The 21411-nt window shown below is 39.4% G+C and overlaps 1 protein-coding gene and 1 long non-coding RNA gene across 2 annotated transcripts in view; one reads left to right on the top strand and one right to left on the bottom strand.

Annotated features, from left to right (window-relative positions):
* Nucleotides 1-21411, top strand: part of LOC130175101 (uncharacterized) — a 36148-nt gene extending 14737 nt beyond the window's left edge. Inside the window, exons 10-17 of the mRNA XM_056385396.1 lie at nt 1783-1873; nt 5875-5961; nt 10211-10363; nt 12834-12963; nt 13093-13125; nt 13516-13613; nt 14697-14780; nt 19985-21411. Of these exons, the coding sequence (XP_056241371.1) occupies nt 1783-1873; nt 5875-5961; nt 10211-10363; nt 12834-12963; nt 13093-13125; nt 13516-13613; nt 14697-14780; nt 19985-20086 (778 nt within the window). The 3' untranslated portion in view covers nt 20087-21411. The remainder of the gene's footprint in view (nt 1-1782; nt 1874-5874; nt 5962-10210; nt 10364-12833; nt 12964-13092; nt 13126-13515; nt 13614-14696; nt 14781-19984) is intronic.
* LOC130175105 (uncharacterized) lies at nt 6086-6802 on the bottom strand. Its single transcript, XR_008828696.1, has 2 exons — nt 6691-6802; nt 6086-6371 (listed from the first exon to the last, which is right to left on the bottom strand). It is a non-coding gene; the product is annotated as an uncharacterized LOC130175105 (long non-coding RNA).

Raw genomic sequence — 21411 nt, 5'->3', positions numbered from 1 at the left:
CTTAAACCAGCACCAAAATGTAATGTCTTCCCTGGTCTGTGCTAAAAAAAAAGATTTTTTTTAAACTCAGAGATTTGATTTTATTGCCTAAAGCTTTACTATTGTGCTTCACTCTCAGCTGTCATCATCATTGTTTTTGGCTGCAGCAGTTTTCAGTGAAAAAGCTCTAAAAAACCAACAGTACACCACCTGCCCAGCATCAAACAGCAGACACACAAAAAGAGCGACTATTCTGTGAACATACTGGAACATTTTGCAGCTAAAACGTCTGATATTTCCCTCTGGCGTTAGTGGAAACCAAAATCAGAGCTTAAGTTAGAGGGAATATTGGTGGACACAAACACACCTCCAAATAAATGAGATTGTTGCCCCGCATGTGCTGGATGTGTAAATAAGCAACTGTGCTAACATGTTCACCATAACAACTTAAAAGGTGATATGTCAGTCATGTGAACAATTGCTTTTTTACTCAGTGAGTACCAAACAAATGAATCTTACTGTCATTATGATGTAAATGAGTCAGATTTAGCCAAAAGGCTGATTTTCATCTGCAGTCCCTGGACAGGTTGATCCTATACATTAATGACTAATGATGACTATATTTAGTTGGCTATGTTAAGGAAAGGCCCCACAGATTTTTTTCTGTAGGAGGTGGAAACAGAATTTGCTGTGGAAACTGTCGAGACATGTGGCTACACATGACACAGTCACAGTTTCTGATTTAACATATGTTTCATGCCTTAATTGGTAGACAAATTGATTTTCTTTTAAATATGAGGAAAATCACAAAAATAAGTTTAGCATTCATTTAACATGTCAAATATATAATAATCTGGAGCAAATCACATATTAATGAAAATGAGGTTCTTATTTTACTTTTTTCTAAAGTCTGCACAATGCAAATACTGGACCAAGAAAAAGCAACAGATTATTATTTTTCTATATAGTAGAATATGTATCTGTTGAAATGCTGAAGATATGAAATTCCTGTTTCATATCTGTTGTTCTACAGGTGTCTTCTTGGATTATCAAAAAGCCATCAAACCCCTCATGACTAATGACTAAATAAAAGGATGTTTGTGCTGTAACCTCATACTTTGACCAATCCGAAAACATTCAATGGATTTGTCCTTGGCTCAGCGAGTACTTTAAGTGTTGTAAAGGAAATTATAAACTTCCACTGTGGAGATTAATGGGTTAAAACAAACAACCAAACAAGCCTCACAAAAAGCAGACTAAACATAACAGATACAGCGTAAATGATAGGAGGCCTATTATTAGTTTAGTTAGCTTGAAGTGTGTTCCAGCTTTGAACAGAAAGAAGTAATTTTCTTCATAAATACAGACGCAATGGGAGGAACAAGACCGTTAAAGCCCCTGAAAACATAAAGGAATCCAGTATTTCTCTACATTAAATATTTGTGACTAAATAAACAACATCAGAGTTTAAATAAATGAAAATATAACACTCAAAACTCCGCTAGTGTGCTTCTTCTGGAGCGGGTGACTGTGGTTTGATCAGATTTGACTGACAGTGACCAAACAATCCAACAACTGTCACCTGCTACTGAGCCCTGACGTCAAACCAGTGTGAAGAGCAAATACATTCAGAAAATATTTCATGGCTGCCATATCAGACCTGTTCTTACTTTGGCAGAAAATGTTGTGTTCATGTAGAAGCCCATCACTTACAATATAATGGTTGAGAAAAATGCATTTCCAAGGCCTTTATCTGCATCTAACAAGAACAGTGATTTTGATATGTTTGTTTTCATGTTGTAGGTATGTCCCCACAGTGGATGATGTGGAAATGTACAAATCCCACCAGGGACCAGTGACAGAACTACATATTGTGGACCAGTACATGATGGAGGTACAGTTCCCCCCAAATTAGAGTAGAATTATAATTACAGAATCAATATTGTAACTTCCTTTCGATCTGACTCGCATCAGCACGACCGAAGCTGAACGTGATGCTCTTGCTCATGTGTCGCTGTCTTTGAGAAAGCTTGTTGAATATTCATTCATGTGGGTGTCATGACAAGCTCTTATACCATACATCTGTTTATCACCTCCCGGCATGCCTGGCAGTCATCTGACCCGTGTGTGGTTGGCTCAAGGCTGCAGGGGGCGTAGAAGACGAACAGCAGGATCAGCCCACAGGGCCTATCAGGATGTTCCATTATGTAAGAGTCAGGGTGACATCTATGGAAACCACATGTGCGTCTGGAAGGCACATGGCTTCAGTGGCAGTCAGCCCTGAATGCTGGTAAATGGACAATATTAACAGGTCTCTTTACTGCCAAGAGCAGCAGGTACTATTCAAATACCGCACTTAATAGAAAGTGAGATGTCATCAGTTGAAGTTGAGGATCAGAGATGATTGCTCACTCCTTTGAGGGTTTTTTTTTTGTTCTGCAATATTCAGCCATCCCACACACTCTCCCACTAAAACCCATTGAATTATTAAAGAAAATGAAAGGGCTGACACTTTCGTTATGAATCATCATAATTTCACTATTTTATTTTAGCTGATGAAAATAATCATTAGTTGCAGCACTAATTGCACGCGAACACACACATGGTATCAGCATGTTAATATTGTCTTTGCTTGTATGCTGACATTAGCATTTAGCAGTGGCAACATACAGTCTCACAGAGCTGTTAGCATGGCTGCAGGGTTTGGGTTACAGTTGGAAATGGTGTGATTATCTAACAGTTGTGAATAATCACTGTCCTCTCTGCATGTCTGTGGAAGACACAAGAGTGGGATATGAGAAACAAAACCATTTAAGAAAAATGTCACTATAATGAAACACTGACCTTTTCCTTAAATGAGCCATTCAAATCCCAATCATGCTTTGCAGGCTCTCACACTCTGATGCGTTGCAGTGGACTGTGCTGTGTCTCGCACGGAGCCTCTTCTTGCACTACCAAGTACAGACGTGGCCAAAATCGTTCCTCTCTTGCCTTTTCACTCAAAGAAGAAAAGCCACAACTGACATCTAGAATTACCGCCTCATGGTTGTACGCCTCCACCAACCAGCCAAGTTGCAGGAAATATGGTCACAATCTTGCCTTCCTGAGTTACAGCATTGAATTGAATAATACCCATAAGTGTTTTTGCAGAACATGATGTCACAGGGAAGTTGACCTTTGACCATCTGGATATGAAATGTTATCAGCCAAATTTATCCCTATAGACATTTGAGTTAAATTGTGTCATAATTAGTGGATGACTTTGAGTTATGGCCAAATATCTGTTTCGTGAGGTCACAGGCACAGCCTTCCAGAAGCAATGAAATTCCCTCTGGGGGTTCCTGATATATTGCGTTCGCAAGACGTGAGATCACTGAGATTTTGGAGGACAAAGGTCAAAGTTGAAGGTCAAAGTGTAGTTTGTGCCAAATCTAAACAAATTCCCTCACGGTGGCCTTGAGTTACCACATTCTAGAGGCCGAAACCGTGTTTTGACCTTTCACTGCCAGAATCTAATCCTACAAGTTCATGTATGAGTCCGAGTGGACGTTTGTGCCAAATTTGAAAACAAAAAAACAAATTGGCATCCACTATTTTCTATTCCATACTTAATAGAACGGACATGTTGCTTTTGATTGTCGATCTAAAATATTATTTTAAATAATACAACAAATGAAAATGGTATGTGCCATAACCTGACGTTTTGTAGCACACCCTTGTGAGGGAATCACTGCAACAAACTGTTCTATTTTGTGACTCAACTCATGGTTTGGCTCATTCTTGTTGAGAAAATAGCTCCAGCTCTCTCAGGTTTGATGCTTTCCTTCTCACTGTCAGTTTCAGCTCTTTCCATAGATTTTCTATAAGGAACTCATAGCAGTCCACTTCAGAGGATCAGTGTTTACTTCTCATGCGTGCTTTCAGGGTATGTTGTATGTTTTTGGGTCATTATCCTGTTGGAGGACCTGCGACTGAGACGCAGCTCTCTGACAACATGCAGTATGTTTTGCTCCAGAATGCCTTAATAACCTTCTGATTTCACAGCGTCCTGCACAGATTCAAGGCCCCCTGTGCCAGACGCAGCAAAGAAACCCCATAACATAACTGAGCCTCCTCCATGTTTCACAGTGGGGATGGTGTAGTTTTCTTTGAAAGCTTAATTTTTTTCTTCTGTGAACATCAAGCTGATGTGACCACAAAGCTCTAATTTAATTTAGTTTCATTTGGCCGTTTGGACATTCTCCCAGAAGCACTGAGGCTTGTCAACATGCAATTTATCAAACTCCAGTCAAGCTTTTCTTTATGTTTCTATTGTGGGGTCTTCCTGCATTTTCCTCAGTGGAGCCCACTTTCTGTTAGAGCAGGTCTGTTCTGTCTTGACCTTGGAGTTCAGCTTGTATCTGTTTTGAAGTTTTCCTTGGTTCTTTTTTCCACCATTCAAACTATTCTTCTGTTGAATCTGGGGTCAATATTTCCTCTTGGGGCCATGTCCAGGAGGGTGGGGTAGGGTCCCATGGACCTTAAACCTCCTAATAACATTAGCAACTGTGGACACAGGAACATTGAGCAGCTTGGAGATGGTCTCGTAGCCTTTACCTTATCCAATTATATTCCTCCTTATCTCCTCAGACATCTCATCATCTTCTTTTCTTCCTCTTGTCCACATTCAGTGGTGCACACGATGAATCCAAACAGTACAATGAGGACTTCTCTCCATTTAAACAGTTCTGAATGACGGATTATAAGATTGAGGCAACCTGTGATGTTAATTGAAGACAATGGTCTGGTTGAAATATCACCACAATCCACTGATTCATCAACACTGCTACAGGGTTTGTCCAGGCCATTATAGAAGATCTTTGTAGAATAAGCGAGTAATTCAGATCTCTTCACAGCCTCTTGTTTTATTCTGTGGTGAACTAGAGGCGTGCAAAGTATGCATGACAAAAGAGCTTTTAATTTCAACGCTTGTCAGGAAGAACAGAGCATTGTTTCATTGAGGTGTAAGGGCACCAACACGTTCAGCCACATCTGTGTATGAGGTCTTAAATCATGCCTGTCATCACTTCACTGAGAATTTAAATCTTGCAGAAATCCTACAAAAAGAGAATTCCCTCTTAAATCTCTAATTTGGTGAACATGAGAGTTTCTTATTTCTGGATCTGAGAAAAAAAGTCAAATACCTTAGAAAAATAAATACCGAAAAATACGTCATAATGTGATTACTCTAAACTCGGTGACTAATGTGTGAACACAGTTTTAGCTCAGGAGGAATTAAAGTATAACGGTGTTACCATGACATGGAATCTTTTAAACTCCCATTACAAATTTAAAATATGTCAGAAAATGTGACAAGATGAGGAGCATGGTGCTGGAGAGTGTGGAAGATGACACATGCTGGAACATTTTCTTTTTTCTTTTTTAATAGATAAATGATTGCATGGTCAGAATTTCTAACACTACTCCTTACACTTCTCCTTAACTATCCATCAGACCAAGTGGCCTTTGGCTTTTAAGAGATGGTATCTGTGCAAGAGTAGCTCGGGCTGACAACGTGGAGTGATTTATTAGAGGTTAGCACCGACACAAAGGTCGACTAGGCAGCTCAGCCAATCGTTTCAAGGTGTCAAGCCTTAAGTTTCTCTGTTAAATCAGCCTGTCGACAGGCCCACAGCGCTCCACTTTCACCTGAGGTAATCTTGCCAAAGTGCTCGAGTCTATGAGAACAAACTGCAGCCTTCCAGCAACGTTATCTCCCTGCAGCACTGTTTTTAGATAATTCTGAATAATCACATAGAAATAGCTTTGTGCGACGATGTGGTAATCGTGCTCTCGTCTGTATCCACACAGCTTGTTACACTCGCATCTTTTTTTCTTCCCCCCTCCCCGATGCAGATGTGCAACATCCCCTACCTGAGCACACAACTCGACCTGCTGCTGAGTCTGAGAGAGCTCCCGATCGGCATGAACGACCTGCAGCCCGTGAGTTTACTCGATCACCTGCAACGGCAACGTCAAAGGTTTAATCAGATGTTGAGCTGCTATAAAGTCTGGCCCATTCCCACAAGCTGAAAAAAAAAAAAAAAAGGCTAAAACCACAGGCACATGATGAAACACGAACATGCAAATTTATTCCATAATGCAAATACTAATGTTCAGATACATTTAGAAAAGAACATCTGGGGACAAAGTGACATTAATACATGAACAATTTTTTCGCCTCCAGTTTGAGTTTTACGTTTGAAGTGCCGACTGAAGTCGTTTCTATTCTATTTGCAGGATGGTTAAGTGTCTTGAAAGCAGAAAAGGTTTGAGAGGCACTTTAAGACACCTCTCTTCATTTGACGCAGAGAAGAAAAAGATGGATCTTAATCAAATCAAGTTCCATTTTCCTGTAGATGGTGAAAAACATACAGAAGTTTTTTATCTTCATCAGAAACCCAATGAAAACCCATTTTGGGTTTTTCACATTTTAACTTCATTCTGCAAAGTTCTGGCCTCTTGACAAAGACAGGCATTCTTAAATGAATACAGGTAAAATGAAATAAGTCAAAAAAACTGGTTACAACTGCTTACAACATATATATGTATATATATATATCATTATATATATCATTAGTCAGACTAATTGGTAACACTGTTATAGAGGATTGTTGTTTATGGGCATTGGGGACTGCAGGGTGTGAAGATATTGCAGTCAGACAAGAATACCTCTCAGCTCCTCTGTTGGTTTTTTGTTGTTGTTTTTTTTATTTGATTCTCTCAAGCTTCTGTTTCTTTCAGCATCAGTGCTTCAGTCCTAATCTCTTGTCTGCTGACTGTCTGTGAACGAGGAGAAACAATGGATAAGAATGATGGCACTGTAATCCATTGACAGCGACAGTAATTTTTCTTTGTCTAAAACACGGAGACAAACATATTGTGTGTCGGCGAGATGACTCGACAAGAAAGATTAGCAATTTCATTAAGTTTCAATTTACTCTCGGTTGTTTCTTCCTGATGTTGTTTCTCTTTCTACAGCCTCAGATTTATTAAAGAAAAAAAAAAAAGGTTATTTTTCGATCAAACTTTAGTATTTGTGTGCAAATGCTCACACAAAATGCATGCTGCGCTCTATAATCCACACTGTGGAGAGCCACTGTCTCACAGTACATGTTCTTTGAGAGGTTAGGGTCCTCTCTGTCGCAGAATACTTATAAATCCTTTGATTCTCTGACATGACAGGCTTCTTAAAGCTCGAACATTAAGGAGGATTTACTCGCCACCTGACAGGCAGGGCTTGAGGAGAGAAAAAGTAGAAGTCACCACCTGGGGAATGTTTTTCACCTGCAGTGGTGCTTGTTGGTGCTAAGATTCACTGCCAGGATGACAGATTTCACCGTGACCTGGCTCCTTTCTTTCAGCTCTTTGCTGCGCTCTGTCTGCGCCCATTTCAAAAATATAAATAAGAGAATCAAAGACACAGAACCGAAGCCAGTGATGCAGTAGACAGGAAGAGCACTGCACAGGGAGGTATCCCCTGAAGCTGTAATGTACTGAATAGCAAAAGCAAATGAAGTTTGATTCAGCACTTTTGTTAATCGCACCTCCATTTTCCATTAAAAGTCATAGTGAAACAGAAGTTAGATCATCGTTAGCCTCTGAAATGTCACATATTTCTTTGTGACACGCAATCTGTGGTCCGGCTGTAAGCGATTAAAAGATTTAAACTAACACACCCAGTTTGACTGTTGTCAGGCGATTGAATAGGTGTCATCATTACACATCTGTAGCTGTGTCCTGGCTGCATTTCGAAGGCTCCTTCAAAGTTGGCCTTCTTTTCTCGGGCAACAGGCTCCAACGGCTGGATCCTTCATGGCCCGACCTATCCCAATATTCATTGTGCTGGTAATTAAAATAATATGAGAGCGAACAACGCTGACAGAGAGCCTGACGGTTACACTTTTAAATGTATTAGGCTTCAGCTCAGCTGAAAAGCTAACGGTACAACTGTTAAAAAACCAAGTACCTTGAATCCTCAAGTTTTTGTGAAAAAAAGTTCTGTTGTCAAGGTTGCTAGGCGAAGGGAGCTGCGCTTTGGGACGCAACAGAAAAGGTGGGCACAGCTCATGCAAACCGAAAATCCTCCGTAATCTGGACCGTCTCATTTTGGTTCGGCCGTGATGGTCTACGACGAATACGAAGGTCCACACCTTCGTAGACTGCGTCTTCCAAAGGATGTGGCTGCTGAACTGGGACACAGCTTATATTTATACCATGTTTGCAACTGTTGTGTTTGTTTATGTTGTTAACATTTTGTTAGCTAAGTAACTAACAGCTAACGTTACTACCCTGCTGTCAGCCTGTTGCCCACGGTCATTTTCAGGTTACCACTGCTCACAGGTACATTTGTCGCTTACTAGTTGCTTGGCAACCAAAGTCCTGTGTCACAGCAAGGTCGCAATAATCTGACAGCCTTTTAATGTCAAAAGGGTTATATTTTCTATTATCTGTTTAATTGGGGCTTGAAGTGAGAGACACAAAGAGAGTGCCCACGCTCAGATTATGTAGTTTCGCATGTGCCAAATAATTTTTTTCAAATTTACACAAATACACATTTTTACTGAACATAAACATATGTTTTGTAGACATAAACATAGGCATACATATAAAAAAAAAAAAAACATCTTTGATTAGACATTCACAACTTTTAGTTTTTTGAAAATAATGTTTTGAAAAAACGACAACCAAAGCACATGCTTGATAACAGGCCTTCTGCGCCTACTAGGATCCACCTGCACTGGCTCGGGTGATAACAGCCTTGTGAACCTACTAGTAGGTTTAGTATGCCCTTACTAACTAACTAATATTTGAGACAGATGTGTAATGGTAACGCCTATTCAATAGCCTGATAACAGTCAAACCGGGTGACACAGATGTGTCATGGATCTGTGGTTTGGCTTCCATCTTCATTAGCCCTGTTTGGGACTGTGTCATGGATGGTTGCCATAGAAACACTCAGGGAAGAGGTTTTGTGCTCCTCTTTATCAAAGGTGGGGAAATTCATACTTCATTCATTTACATTTATTATACTGGACGTGTTTTCAAACAATATTTAAAAGGAAAGACTTCACAGAGGAGGACTAACTGGTTGGTTTGGCAAATGCACGTCTCACTAACCTCCCCACCTCAAGTAAAGAGCAGTGTAGAGCCGCCCATCAGGGACTGTCTGCACGCAATGGATGAGACAAATGCAGTTAGTCTCCACCCACACCTCCCTGAACCCGTACTGCTAGATCAAGAGTTGGAGAAAGAGTGAGATATTAAAAAATTAGAGCACAACCATGCTCTTTTGGAAATGTAATATTGCTCCTGCCAAATGAAATGTCAAACACACACCTCCTGCTATGATATTACTTCACTAGCTTAGACCATGCATTGCCATGACCAAAGAGCTAGCAGTCAAGTTTTGACATGTTCATCCACATCACATCACATTTGATTGGATGCATTTATGTGAGATTTTGATAGAAAACCCTGAAAAAAGGTTACATGGGCTGCACTGTTTCAATTATCTTTTATACAAACTACAATAGTTTGGCATGATGCTGCAGATGCTCTTGTGCAAAGCCAGTTGATATAATGTGGCTGGATATCTACTTTCTCTTCTGTGTAATTGAGACTGTTGCACTGGAAGTTATTCTTAAAACAGGAGCATATGGTGGGGGTGTTGTAGCTGGCTGGTACACACCTTATTTGGAATAGCTAACTCTTTGTCAAGGACTACGATTCCCATAGCATCAAATCTTTTCTCCAACACACCACTGGCAAAACGAAAAATCCCATTTTCGTTTCTTTTCAGTTTTTCCAGTATGATTTCTATCCATATTCAACAGGATCTGTTCAGAGCTGGTTGAGCAGGGAAATTGTGTGATATTCTAGAGGGATACTTGTACTTGACACAATTGCATACCAAATAATAATCTTGCCAAACAACAAGGCCCTGATTATTCATTTCATGAGGTCAAATGAGGTGTTGTGAGAGGGCTGTTTATCTTTATAATGTAAAATACTAAAGCCTGGAGTTATTTTCGTCCACGCTGTCAGCACAGAGAACCCCAAAACAAGCTTCAGCCTCATTCCACTTAAATTTCATGAAGTTGTTGCGCGGAGAAATGAATGCAGGAGCCAGTATGCGGTTGGATTACAAAACAAAATGACTTTGCTCTGTGCCCCTGTGTTTGTCTTGCAGCTGATTAACCAGAAGATCAGAATGTGCATGCAGCTGTACAACTGCAGGTCATTTGTTTCCGTGCTGGAGTACCTCCTTGCCATTGGCAATTACCTCAACGAGAATGCCGGAAAGGAAAAGGCCAAGGGATTCCGCCTCTCCTCCTTAACTAAAGTACGACTCCACCACTGTTGCCTGACCTTTGATTGAGTTACAGCACTAGGCTAATAAGACTACTCATTGATATACACAGCAGGGCTTCTGTGCATCTTCTTTCAATTTTCTGCCTGTTCCCGTCACTCAGGTTCACTCAGGTCTATGACACTTTGACACAATCATTCGGACAGATGTGTGATCGTGTCACTGCCCGTCTTCACACGAGAAAACTTTGGCCAAAGTGTGGCCATAACTTTTAGAATCATTTCGAAGTGATCCATCATTAACTGCACAGTCAGCCAGTGATTCTCATTGAGCCATAAAGTCTTGTTTTCTGGTTTATTTAAAGGTGTAGTTGGACAATTTGGGAAATATGGTTTGGTGAGTTAGATTAGAAGATCAATACCACTCTCATGTTTGTCCAGTAAATATACAGCTACAGCCAGTGCTAACTTTTAAGAACTTTCCTTGATGTAATACCGTAACTTGTTATTGTTATACATCAGTTTTTGAACAACCATAATATCTAAAAGTAAAAATCTTATCAGATGGGGGTCCATGATCTAATTTGTCAGTTTAAGGGTCCTTGATGTGAAAAAAATTGAGAAGCACTGAACTAGTGAGCTTTAAAAGTAGCGCTAAGCAGATTTTGTTTACCAGCACCTCCAAACCTCACAAATTAAAAAGTTAAATCTCATTTGATTAATCTGTAAAAAAAAAATAAAAATCAAGGTATAAAGGAGATTATTTCTTGGCCAGGATCAGTCATTTCCTGAAGTCTATGCTGGTTATTGAGTAACCTCACAGTGACAGGAAGTCACTGCGTCTGGCCAAGAAACATTATCACCAAAAAACCACATCATCTTGTTTTCACTCCCTCGAATTTTGTATGTAAGATTAGGTTTGGGGAAGGATTGTGGTTTTTTAAAGTAAGTATTTCATTATGGTTAGAGGACCTTTGTCGTTATGGTTACAATATTAAACACACCGTTAAGGTTATGGAGCAGTTGTGGTCCAAAGAAACGAAAATGAGAGCTATCGGTTTCAAATGGGAAATAAACAGAGGTCTCCCAACCTCAAGGTCCTATATTGTGTTGACTCATCCATCGACCTGACACAGACTCCTTTTTAAAACATCACCTGACTTCCTCCTTTGCGCCAGTCATAATCAATGCGGCCACGACAGGTTGCCTGACAATCAAACGTAATATGGCTGGTAACCATCGGGAAGTAGAGCCGGTCTTCCACTAATCGGAAGGTCGGTGTTTAGATTCCCGGCTCCCCCTGTCCACATTTCGTGGGCAGGATACTGAACCCCAATTTGCCCCGATGTGTCATTGCTGTGTGAATTGTGCATGCATGGTATTAAAGCGCTGTAGGAATGTGAATGGGTGAATAGGTGAATGTGGCTTATATTGTAAAGCACTTTGAGTGGTTGTTAAGATTAGAAAAGCACTACATACAGTACGTGCGGTGTATTTAATAAGCTGCTTGCACAGACGACCTGTGTGCTTGTTTTTTAGAGGACAGTCTCGTCCATCGGACAGAGTGGTATCGATTGACTCATCTAAATCTCAGCAATAAAGCAAATAAGTATGTTTCCCCAAATTATTCCTTTTTTTTCACTGTAGTCACGGGCTTGTGAGAGTATTTTCTTTCCTTCCTCTGAATGTAGTTTGAACCACTCTTTTGTGTGCAAGACTATCTACTGAAAAGCTTTAAGGGCCAGTGCTCTTGGCACAGAGGAAAAACGTCCTGTGCCCCATTTAATGAAGCTGAGGCCTCGTGACTCTCAGAGGTATTTCCAGGTCTAATTGAGAGGAGAGAACTTTTGCTGCTTGAGACAAACTCGTCAAATTAAAGGCTCACTGCTTCCAAGAAAAATGCATCGAGGTTAGCGCAGATATATTTGTTAGGGGTTCTTGTGTTTTTTTTTACTTGAGCATCAATACTTGGTGCATGTCTTGTATATGTAGCCCTCAGAGGCTTTGCCTGAGCCTTAAATTGGTAAACAACATAACCCAGAAAAAGACTATGAGTGCCTATCACAGGATTAGAGAGGTCCCTGTTGCATTTCAATTATGTGGCACCATCAAGTGCAACAAGGCCAGAATTTTAGAGTCGTCATTACCATTTTATACAAATATAATATAATATGAAAGCAGTCACAGTTACTGCTGCTACACTTACTGCTGTCCACTGCCACTATGAGTAATAATAAAAATAGATAAATAAGAAAAACCTTCATGGAATTACAAGCTCCTTTACTATTAGTACAGAGTAAGTGTAACCACTGAATTGTCACCCTATTCTTTCCCCGACCTTCAGTGAAGAAGCTGCATTTTTTGCAACAGCACAAACAGGCATAGATGTAGAGTGCACATATGCCTTCTTTCCTTTGTGTTGTAAGTCCTTGTGCTGTGTGGCAGGGGAGTACAGGTTTGTATAGGCTGCACCCTTTTTTTCACTGTGTTTTCTCCATCACCAGCTCGCCCAGCTCCGTGGGAGAGACAGGAAGTTCACCTTGCTCCATGCCCTTGTGGAGCAGATCATGTTGCATGAACCGTGCTTGGCCACTTTCACCGAAGAGCTGGCAGAATTTGAAACTGTCCCTGGAGGTACTTGCTAATCAAAATTTGATCAAATCCGAAAAAAAAATCGGTGTGTTTCTTTTCAATCGAGATTTGTTGAGTGAAACGTGTATTTTCTGTGTGTGTATCTGTTCTTTTTCTCTCTGTTTTGGATAGCTTCCATCAAGGGCCTGACCGCAGAAGTAGATGGTGAGTAGATCACATTTTACTACTGAGTCCAAAGACTGTTGCTCTTAAATTTGCTGAGACCGGTGTAATACTGACCCTCCTTTTTTTGTGCTAACTCAAGTTATTTGTGAGGAAGTGTGATAGCAACATTTACTAGATCTTTCTGTAATTGTAGTTTCAGTATACTTTTTTGATTGTCCAGGGACTATTCAGGCTCAATCCAATATATTGTCTATGTGTTGACTTACAAACAATTGCCACAAGCACAAATCCACAAACTTCACGGGATCACATAGGAGACAGCATCTGATTTAAAGCAGCTATTCTCTTCAGCGCTCAAATATGATGGATGGTAACCAATGTGTGTGTGTGTGTGTGTGTGTGTGTGTGTGTGTGTGCGTGTTGCTTCAGTCCTGAAGAATGAACTGCAGAAAGTCATTCAGTACAGAAAAACTTCCAAGAAGAGAAATGCTGGAGCTCATCACCCAAACTTCTCCAAAGACCTGAAGGTGAAGTAGCAAACACTTTAAAGGTCTCTTGTAAACAAACATGGCATGTTTCACACTCAACAAGCTGCTTACAACCCTATTCTTGCAGCTGCTAAAGGTGAGGCTAATTTAAACTACTTTATACACTGCTGGGTAGTTTAATCTATAATAATACACCATAATTTAATGGTTGATGATGTTTTGTACCAATAATCGAAATCTGCAAAGTAACTAGTTACTACAGCTGTCTGAGTAAGAATGCTGTAAATACATAAAGAAAAGTTAAAATAACATAAGTTAGAATAACTGTAGCTATTACCCAGTAAATTCAAACGAGAGATAGAGTAATAATTTTGTTCTCTACATTCAGTTGTTACATCCATTACATGAATTTGTGTTTTAATCCTCATCAAAACATTGCTCTATAGTGCTATACTGCTAGTGGTCAAAAGCTCTAATTTAATGATATAAATGTGGTGTACTATTGGGTCAGTTAGTTAGTTTTTCATTATATAGTTCGACCTTTTTGGATATACTCTTATTCTGTGAAGATTGATAGCACCCCCACATTAGCTGTTTCCTGCTGCCTCTGTGTTTCTCCTAAACTACGATAAGCTGAGGTAATCGACCCCTGTCCCTAGCTTAGTGGTAGCGATCTTCTCATCCAACTCTTGGCGGAAAAAAGCGAAGAGGCATCTTTCCCAAAATGACAAAATACTGCTTCACATGATTGTGCTTTACAAAACATGACAAAGACGTATACTGTATAAATCATGCAAATCAAAATCTACTTGTTTTGATCGTTGGCAGCCCATTATGACTTTGTCACCATTTAAAAATCTTAAAAATCTAAAATTGAACACATTTCCAGACAAGTGATCTTCTATTTTTCTGACCTGACACCTTCTCTGCCTTCCTTCATGGTAAATAAAATATAAAGCACACAGCTATGTCCAGTCCAAAAATACATTGTGTACGGTAGGTCCCCTGTATTCTAAACCTTTGACTACCACAATCAGTTTGAGCTGTGATTGATTGATTGGATGAATGAATATATGAATGAATCTCACCAGGAGTTCCCTTTGCTCTTCTCTTACACCCCAGACAGCGATTGAGAAGTACAACACGGATCTCGCAGCACTGACAAAGACTTGTGAGGAGATGAAGAAACTCTACTCTGTCATACTGGTAATTCTTGAGTTATTATTTCAATATCTCTTTTGCACAGCCCCAGAGATGGATGGTCCTCTGTTCCGGTAGTGTCTAGATGGCCCTCCTCAATTATTTGTGATCTGATCTTCCCACCCTTCACTGGGAGAGTACATATATTTCAAAGGAAGAAGTCCCCAAGGTTACATCTTTTGCACCAGGTGTCCTTGAGGTATTACGTGGGGATTTAATGCGTCCGTTAGAGGATGTATACCCATGTCCTACACATCATTTCACAGCAAGCACCGCTGATTTGCAGCTTTGAAATATGTTATGCTCAGTCCCTTGGATAATTTCCTCAGGATTAGTGAACAATCTCCACTGTTTCCTGTAGACAGAGAGTGTGAGAGACGAGTTCATCTTTACTCTTAATGTGCGATGTCACTTCCATGAATGGTCTACGAATGATTTAAGGCGAGAGACTGTAAGAACATCTGTGGTGGCTTTCTGATATGGTTTTAATAAAAGCAATGTATTAGAGCACAAGGACACATACGGCAAGTTTTTTTTTTTTCTTTTTTGGAGAAGTTACTCATTTTTTTTCCCATTTAGTGATATCTCATTGAAAGTAAATCGGTATCATGTTACAATGCATTAATTCATACTTGAATACTTATTTGATTTAAGTGCTCTCTAATGTTGGCTGGATTCTCTGAGACTAAACTTACTAACAGCCTTTACTGAGTTTTGTTGAGAACTAAGCATTAGTCTCAACATCAGATCTCTAAGACTGAAAACTCCTTTTGTTCCACATATCATCAGATTTAGTGGAGGCACTGGTCCCTGTTCTTTTATCACACTGTCTATGAAGGAGAACATTTTCTTTGCTCACTATCCTGGTTAGATTAGGTTTATAGAGCTGAGGCCTATTTTCTGACATCTTAACAGCTGCTATGTTTTTTTTATAGAGTCCCCACCAAAGACAATCAATACGAAAAGTGGTGCCTATTTTCTCACCTTTCCCATATCTCTATGGACAATCCATCATCATAGAGAGTCCACTTATCCTTCTTGCTGTGTTTGTGCACTGAGATATGATGGCATGAGATCTGAGCTTTAGGGCTGGTAAGGAATTGTGTTATAGCATGCCCACAATTAGATTTGTGTGCTCTGCAAAATTTTCCCCACAACTCGCACACAAGTAAGCAAAGGGATGAGGTTACTGAACACAGTCAATGTGCTATAAAGCACAAGTACAAAATAATAGGGATCGCCTTCTGGTACTCAGTTGCAGCCCAGTTGTCACAACCATCAATGTCATTGGTGTAGATTAAATAAGAGACACAAATAAGGGGTAATGTAGGGGATGTTAAGTCTATTGTCGAGGCTTTCACAAGCTAAAGGAATAGTTTGACATTATGGGAAATGCACTTATTTAAAGCTGTAACCAGAAGATGGTTAGCTTAGTTTAGAATGAGGAATGGAACTCCAATAAGACGTGTATTGGTTCTCACTGAACTCCCTTTAGAGTCCTCACATTTGTCTTTTAAAATAGCTTGCAGATGTGTACTTGGACAGCTGTGGACACCACGGAAAATGGTGTCCATGTATTCCGCGCATGTGCATTACGAATCTTATCAAAATGGCGACATCCATGCAAGAAGAACTACAACACATTCAATTGTCTTTGTATTCTTTTACAGATGAATTGTAGAGGTGAGGTTAGCGGCAGACACAGTCCCTTCAAACTCAGTGTCCAGAGCTTTGCACCCTCTGATGATGAAAACTCTAGCGGACCCTCGCTGACATGTGGATGATCAAAGTGAATTTGCCCACAAATATTACCTGTCGTGTTGACTAGTATTATTTCAAGCTGTTACGAGTCAGGAATGTTGTAGTAGATGCAGGTTAGCATTCAATTTGGGCAGGAAATCTGGGTCCCTTGAGGGCGAGGCCTTGGAGTGGTATATCCTCATGGTGGATCTGTGTTCAGTCAGCCTAATGTATGAACGCATCTGTAAATAAAAAGGACTTGTTATTTAAATTTTCGAGGAAACGTGTCTAACATGCTGATGAGTGAACTTCCGTCCCTGGCTGTAGCATCTTATTTACTGCAGGAATAATATCCAATCTATCTCTTGGTAAGAAAGCAAACAATCATATATTTTCCAAAATGTCAAACTATACCATTTAAGTAAAATATCTCCAAGAGTTAAATTCCATATTATTCATTATTCTTAGCAGAAACCACTCCTCCAAGTATTATTAAAAGCAGACTTGGCTGTGGCCTTTTAAAGTTTAACAATTTGACCTTTAACTGTAGTGTCCCCTGCCCCTTCAGGCTAGGAGTTATATTTTTAATCACCAGGCAGTGGTGCCAAAGTTGGACCTATAGAATCATGATATATTTGATATATAGTTCAGCTGATTTCCTTTTTTTTTTTTTTTTTTTTTAATTCTAATTAATAATAAACTTACTTTTTGAATTGTAGCATCCCTACTGGGCCATTCTGGGTCTACATTAAATATCAGAGTGCCATCAAGCATCAGTCCTCAAAGTCTAGTCAAAATCTGACCACTGGCACATGAAGATGGAAATTCCCTTGCCCCCCTTTGATATCACTTTGTGGGGACCCTGTTCTAATATTGTGTGTGTGTGTGTGTGTGTGTGTCTGAAACCTTGTGAATATACAATAAACCCCCTTAAGCAACACTGGAGAAAGTGATTGAGACTGACTGGGCTGTTGTGTTTTGCGGGAGAGCAGCAGGTTGGGGAAAAGGCGTCATATTTAGTCACATCTTGTCACAGGGGAGAATTCATAATGATGTCCTTGACTAGCCAGCATGCAAATTTATGAAACATAGATGAGGCTCATGGAATTTTTGAGGGGTCGATTTTGGAGAGGTCTTTTTTGTAGTTGTTACTCTTGAGGCGTGATTTTAAAAACCACTCAAAGCATTAAATGAAAGGAGACATTTTATCTTACTACATTATAGTGTGTTATAAACCATTTATTAAATGTTCAATCTGTATAGTGCTTATAAATACTAATGGGGGGGGGATTAAAGTGTAGCTTTAACTTTTATTTTTGCATATATGTTTGACTGTAGTTGTGAAAATATAATTGATTTAATTTAAATGTATTTTTAACACATTCTGCTAGTGACATTGGTGGATTCAGTATAGCAATTATGCATGTCTGATGCTTGGAGATAAAGGAGCGCCGAATAATCACAAACCTTTTTTTTTTTTTCTTTTTACTTTGTAGCTTAGCTCTAATTATCCTTCTTATCCTCACTCGTTAAAATGGAAACACATTGAGATGTACAACAGGCACATCCTTTATGTCTCCTACAGCCTTACTTGAAGTGTGATGGTAGATTTGATATTTTGGGAATATAATGCAATATGTGATATCTGATGTGAGAGCGTAATATACTGTAGAGAGGACAAAGTGTTAATAATCAACATCTGCCTCTTGCTGTCAAAACAGACGTTTTACACCTGTGTAAACCTTTCAGAAATGTCAGGAGTCACAGAAATAGAAACATACTCACTGTCAGCCATGGGCGTAGGTTTGGTTTGAACACTGGGGAAAGGGGCACATTAAGCGAGGGGTCTGGGCGTCCTCCCCCAGGAAATTTGGAGCATCTGACACTTCTGCATTCTGCTGAATTTTTATGCACCAATTTGTGCCTTTTCCTGCATCACTTTATGGTGGAAATGCCTCATAAAATGGAATATAATGCAATAAAGCTTTCAAATTCAAATGTCCAAACAAATCACATGTTGCCATCTCTTGTTTGCATAAACCATGGGAACTGAACATCTACAGCAAACAGTTATACGGCTAGATTTGGCAGCAAGAGGCTCTGCTGTTTGAGGGAGCTCTCACAAAGTCAGAGTAATGGAGAAGATTAACAATGGGAAGTGTCAGGTTATAATAGTAGCAATGTACACCTGCATGTATATTATTGTTTCTGACTAGTCTGCTGATAGCCAATGATTGTGAAGCATGAATGAATCAGCTAATGCAAGATCAGCGTCAGTGCTCTGCCTGATTAAACTCTGTGCTTCATCAGATCAGTCCCAAAGACTAAAACTACCACGTGCGCAAATTCCAGACTTGACTGCAAAAAGTCCAAAACCGTTGCCGATACCAAGCTACTGCGGCAAACTGGCTGATTTGCCAGAATCTCTTTCTAATGGGCTTTGATCCTTTGAAACCTTGACCGCTGGTGTTGATCCTGGCCTCAAGAAAAACTCAATCTGTCCAAAACTAACTGCTATGACGATGAATACTTAATCTTAAAGGAACAGTTTGACATCTTGCGAAACATATTCATTTAGTGAGTTGCTGAGAGTTAGACGAGAGGGTCCGTGCAGTTAATATGAAGCTACAATCAGCAGTTGGTTAGCTTAGCTTAGCTTAGCTTAGCACAAACACCAGAAACGGGGAAACAGCCAGCCTGGCCTGTTCAAAGGTTAATAAAAACTGCTAACGTGCAACTCTAAACCTCCCTAATGAGCATGTAATGTCTTGTTTGTTTAATCTGTATAGTTTTAGCAAACAGACCTGAGAGTTGTACGGTTTTTTCTCTTTAAACTCTTGGCAAGAAAGTGAATAAGTACATTTCCCAAAATGTCAAACTATTCCTTTAAGGCTGTAAAATATCATCACCTTGGCGATTGCACCATACTGTAAACTTTATAGTACATGCTTACTTATCAGCAATCATATCCACATATTTAGAAAATGTAGTATGTGATGGCATTTTTAAATTTGTAAAACATAATAAGGAGTAAAGAAACTGAGGAGCGAGCGGCAGCAGCAGCTTGAGCTTGAGCTTCAGGCTGCACAGTTGACGGCATACAACAAGCCAATTAGTTCACTTAGCCATCGCGACCCTTTCTGATAAAGTCTGACTTGAGAATTGCTAACATTTTTATGCTGGCGACCCTTAACCACGAGGTGTAAGTGTTAATTCAGCAGTACACGTATACCTCATGGTATGAGTGGACTCGATGAATGGATTGCATGCTGAGGCAGTACATGAGGTAATTATATCTAAAGACCATTGTTAAGAAGAATATGCACGGCCCAGGCGCTCGTTCACTGATGAAAGTGACTTCAGTTGTTAATTGTAAAAATAATTTTTATAAGTTCAAAGGTGTTGGGAGGTGTAATTGATATCAGACTAAAGTTTTTAACTTCCAATCATTCTTTTTTCCTCTCGTCCAGGTTAAATTTGGAGAACCAGCGAATCAAGACTCTCAGGATCTCTTTGGGTTGATCTGTCAATTCGTCCTCGACTTCAAGAGGGCACATGCTGAAACTATATGAGTTACACAGTATGAAGTAAATATTAGTGACCACTGGGACTACAGTGAAGCTTACTGAGCAAACAAAGTTATAGTCACTACTCCAAAATAAGAATATTACTTGATATTAGAAATAATTAATGATGAGTTGGGTTGGATTGGATTTAGAGTATATTTTCTATATTTTTCCCCTGTTTTGTTGCACAGATATTTCATCTTACAATGTGCCCTGGATGTGATTAATTGTATAGACATAAGAAGTGCACAGTGATGCTCATGCACCTGAACAACAGATGCTGAAATCAATTTTGTGAATATAAAACTGATCAATGCTGAGTTATTTCATGTCAGAGATGGGCTTGATTTGAGTTGACTTCATATTTACTTTGAGACAAATCAGTTATGACAGATGTGAAACTCCTATACATAGGAGTTATGACAGGAGTTAACATAGACAACACTTGAGATATTCTGAATATGTAATCTTGCTGTGGTCAGGGACATTTGCTCTCCCAGCGCTGCAGAAGGAGCTCCAAGGCCACCTCTGATTCAGGACCACATCTGCACTGTGGAAAAGTTGCACATTTTCTCATGCAAAAGCCAGAAGAAACCACCAATTTTAATTAAAACTTTGGTGATTTTTTTTTGAGCAGGAAGCACTCAAAACTATTTCATTAAATTAAATAAATGATTTCCCTCACAGAGCTTTATCTTATTTTTATTTTTTTTTTATTCCAATTTGTCAGAGTTGTAGCTGGATGGATCATTAAGGCTTATTTATTTATATATTTCTAGACATTACGTCTTTGTTGCCGCTTTTGAAATTAAAAACAGATAAGTAGCTTAACCTTGAGCATGTACACAAAATCAACGCTAAAAGTCACTTCAAATCTTACAGATCTCCATTTTCTCTTAGTTTGGAATTAATTTCATTTTTGAAGAGAATCACAGACACATAAATGCAATCATTGCCCCTTTGTTATAGGTGACAATCAGTATTGCAGCCATTCTGTTTCTCAAGCATTTTGTTGCAGGAGGGTTAAACCTCTGTTTGTATGGACTCGACACTGCCTTTTACTTTCGATTCTCCAAGTCATCAACTAGTTTGTATAAAAACAAGGTATCATATCTGATTTTTTCCCTGCACATGTACAAGTTTGTTTAAATGACAGGATATTTTTATTCCATTTGATATGCATTGTAAAAGCTAAATTACTTTTCCCTTTTTAAAGCTTCCATATTATGTAATATGAGATTCATGTATTTTCTATGCCTCCACACGGGCGACCGCCATGAATGACGTTTGGAAATCTATCGATACACCTTAAATGTCATTACTATAACTTT

The sequence above is a fragment of the Seriola aureovittata genome, chromosome 9 (assembly GCF_021018895.1).
Source record: "Seriola aureovittata isolate HTS-2021-v1 ecotype China chromosome 9, ASM2101889v1, whole genome shotgun sequence".
Taxonomy (NCBI): domain Eukaryota; kingdom Metazoa; phylum Chordata; class Actinopteri; order Carangiformes; family Carangidae; genus Seriola; species Seriola aureovittata.
The sequence above is the reverse complement of the archived record's forward strand: the minus strand, read 5'-3'. Positions and strand labels throughout refer to the sequence as shown.